Source organism: Sardina pilchardus, chromosome 18 (genome assembly GCF_963854185.1).
Source record: "Sardina pilchardus chromosome 18, fSarPil1.1, whole genome shotgun sequence".
Taxonomy (NCBI): Eukaryota; Metazoa; Chordata; class Actinopteri; order Clupeiformes; family Clupeidae; genus Sardina; species Sardina pilchardus.
Genome location: NC_085011.1, coordinates 5,916,692 through 5,920,696, shown reverse-complemented (window position 1 = coordinate 5,920,696; position 4,005 = coordinate 5,916,692). Strand labels below are relative to the sequence as shown.

General features: G+C 42.9%; 1 protein-coding gene across 1 annotated transcript in view; it reads right to left on the bottom strand.

The window, feature by feature from the left end:
• LOC134064154 (cGMP-dependent protein kinase 1-like) overlaps window positions 1-2,310 on the bottom strand; it is a 76,733-nt gene extending 74,423 nt beyond the window's left edge. The window contains exon 1 of the mRNA XM_062519971.1: window positions 1,973-2,310. Coding sequence (XP_062375955.1) covers window positions 1,973-2,280 — 308 coding nt within the window. The 5' untranslated portion in view covers window positions 2,281-2,310. The remainder of the gene's footprint in view (window positions 1-1,972) is intronic.
• Window positions 2,311-4,005: the final 1,695 nt, after the last annotated feature.

Genomic DNA, 4,005 nt, shown 5'->3' with positions numbered 1-4,005 from the left:
ATCAGTGTCCAATGTAAATGAGGCGACTGATTAAAGGCTATTTGATGACTCAGCTGACCTGGGGTCTGCTACTGACTTCAAAACACACACACACACACACACACACACACCTGCACTGTGTGGTCATTGTGTGTCCAAAACTACTGACTGCTGGCCTAATATGGCGTGATACCTGCCAAAAATTAGCGTTATGCTCTCTGGCATTTCCGTGAGGGAAATGTTTGTTTTCACATTTCAACATTCAACAAGAGTTGTTACCTGTCTCTCCACTAGCCCTGGACATTGGAAAATGTATCTGTCTTAACAGGCAACAACCAGGTTAATGCAAAAAAATGAAGAAATAATCTCTACACTAGTCTTACCAAGTAGAAATAAAGACTAGCATTTTTAGTTGACCATTATTTCCTTTAGTTACGAAATAACAATTCTACACAATCATGCAGTATGAGAAAAGTTTCACTATTCTGAAACAAGTACCTAAAACATTTCAGATAAATTATTGAGTGATCCTCTCTAGTCCATAAACAACCAGCATAACAAATGTGTTGCTAACCATCCTATTTGAGGCATATAAACTACACCACTTTACAAGTAAACCCCACAGTCACTCTACATGTTTACATCACGTGTGCAAAATAGCAAAACCCCACACAGATGCAGACAAAGCAAACAGCTCTGTGGAGTTGGTTGTGTTGATGTGGCACACAAAACAGAAAAATGGGGCCAGTGGATTAATGTGCTTCCCAGCTGTGTCACCCGAAAGCAGTGACAGGTGTAACACAGATTAATGGATCTCTCTTCTTTAAATAACAAACATTCTCTCTCTCTCTCTCTCTTGGTCTCTCTCTGCCTCTCTCTCTCTCTCTCTCTCTCTCTCTCTCTCTCTCTCTCTCTCTCTCGGTGTCTCTAACATTCACTCACTCACAAACACACACACACACACACACACACACACACACACACACACACACACAGACACAGACACACACACACACACACACACACACACACACACACACACACATACACACACAGTAAACACGTGCATACACATTATTATCTCTCACACATACACACACAGGTGACATAGCCATAGTTTTGACGACAGTAGTTTTGAGATGAGGTGGTGGTGGTCACATCTGGCATCCCAGCATGCCCCTGGCATGAAGCAGACTGCTAGAAACTGACCACTGTGTGATATTTGACTACCATGAGAGAAATGTCACAGGTTGGGCTGATGGCTGCAGGTGAGGAGCATCATCTGTTCTTAGCAGATATACTGGAAAGAAATTGCTTGTGTAAAATAAATGGTTTCAACACTACATAAATGAATCAGGATTTATGGACTTGATATACCAAGAGTAAATAAAGGTTGAAAACAGGACACCCTAAAACTATGACACCAAAAGACAGACGACCCCGAAGGATCTCTCATCAGGAGTGATTAAACACATCATCCAAAGCTATAAGACAGCTCAGAAAGGACTCTGTGTGTTAGTGCATTGTGACATGGATAGCAGAGGGAAAGGCAATTTCTAACAACACTGTTACTGTTTTTGTGATGAATGCTGACACCACCAACAGCTGCATGCAAGAGAATGTTGAGTGCTTGGCTCTGGTATGAAAACATCTGCCAATGACATCGGATTGGCAATCATGAGAGAACTCAACACTGATTACCAAGAGGACTCCACTCCAAAACAAACAAAACATGTCTCATTCAGTATATGTGACAAGTAAGTAAATTAGTAGAAGTTTCAGGATTGACTATAAATACACGCCTTTGATGTAGGCTGAACATTTCACAATTTAACATCAATATGTCAAACACCGACTCACTACACTACCCCTCTCCGAAATCCATCTCCAGGATCCTTGGCTAAAGTACACATGGGAAATGGTGATATGATGGAAACTGCATCGAAACACTTCCTGCACACTGCGCTCTTAAAACAGACTGAGTTCAACCTACTTCGGGCTCTTGGGGTAGAACGGCAGTGTGACATGGCTGAGCTGCTGGATGTCGAAGACGGTCGGCTCGGCGGAGATCGCCTGACGCTTGGTCCGCTGCTGGTCCTGCAGCTCGGTGCGTTTCTGAGTGACCTGCTGAGTGGCAGGCTTGATCACCGAGCGGTATTTGTCCAACTCATTCTGCAGTTTTTGAATCAGCTCGTCTTTCTGGTCGAGTTCGAGTTCCAGTTCGTCTATGAGCGCGTCTCTCTGCCGTAATTCCTCGATTTTCTCCTGAAGAGCGTACTGGAGGTCCCGCAACGTTCCCATTTCCTTTTGGTATTCCCCCTCTCTCTCTCTCTTCCCGTCTCCGTAAAACTGCACTTTAGAAACTTTAGAAAGATTCCCCTCGCACCTCAAACTATCCAAACGTTTCCTGATGTTATCCCACACGCCAAAAACGCCTCACTCCTTAATCGTCTGAGCTTTGTCGTGCGTAACCACGAGTGCGTATGTGTGTAAACCAGTTGCACGCTGCTGGATGCTGATAGTGGTCAGTTTGTGTAGCTCCGCGCGCGTAAAAGCAGCCACGGGACAGATGGAAGCCCACTCGCGCTGACTAAACCTACGCTATCTTCTCTCGTGCGTCAAACACCCTGCCGGTGAAAAATGCGTGCGTAATTGAGGAACAGTGATGCCAATGGCGATACGCTCACGTGAAGATAAAACACAGAAACCTCCGTTGCCCTCACACCTCTCTGTGTGTGTTTCTCAGTCACAGTTCTGCCATGGTGTTTACGTGGGCACCCAGTTTACACATTAGTCGCCCGTACAAAGTAATCCATTCAACTAATTCAGTTATTAATTCATTAAAAAGAAGACAGCAAAAAGCAAGCAGCGGAGACGAAAAAAAGGGTATTTTAATGAGCTGCTGTCTTTGAGAAGCATTTTAACCTCAACTGCAAAGATGAGGCAAGAGGGAGGTCATTCTCCCACCATCCCTTATTGGGAGTATCACTCTCAAACATCTCCTAAACATGAACTCCGCTCTTCAGTGGTTCGCTCTTGATTGTCCATCAGAGAGAGAGAGAGAGAGAGAGAGAGAGAGAGAGAGATACCTCACCCAGCTAACTGTAGGCCTAAGTGATACAAACAAACAAGCAATCACACAATCTCCAAGTATATTCTTCTAGGGCTTGGCAATACGATTTAAAAAATCTCAATCTCCAATGTTGAGGAGAAACGACAATATATGATATGATACAAAATAATTATGTTATACAAAGTTAACAAATTATATTGTATATCTTAATAGCTGAGTTCAGTTTAAAAAGAATTTGCTTATAGATCTGCAAAACCAAAATGTACATGGACACCTTTTTCATTATGGAAAGAAACGCAAATTGCATTGCAAATGATATGCAAAACCTCATCAGGCTACAATAACGAAATTGCCATATGAAAAATGGTTATGATATAAAAGACTGATATGTTTTATGATATGACACAGATATATCTTTCTACACTATTACACCAAGTCTTAACAAGTCCCAAGACTTCCCATGAAACATTCCCTGATCTGTGATGCTTTACGAAAATAAAGCACAAAATGAGTCCCTGTACAGAACAAGCGGCAGACTTGTTGTGCATTGAAGTTTGTGCGTGAATCCAGACCATCTGGGGAAGATACGGAGGAGAGGAGGAGGTAACCAAACAAAGCCCTCCTGCTGAGTCCTCCTCCAGGTACATCGCCCCCTACAGATACACAAGAGGCCCTCACCACAACTCTCAAATTGTACTGCGTACTGTAGCTCACAGTCACCTATGTGTCAGTCTAGTAAATCATACTGGTCTAGTAATAAAATATCATGGCAAATGTCACGTGTGTGTTCTATGGATGGAATTCTTATGATTCCCTGTGGTCGTCTAATCACTGTAATTTTGTGTGAGGTGGTGTAACAAGTCGGTGCTGTTCACTAACTGCATGATAAGCATGTGTTCAAGACATCAGCCTATGGTGCTGATAATGAATTAGCTCCTTTCTTCCATACATGT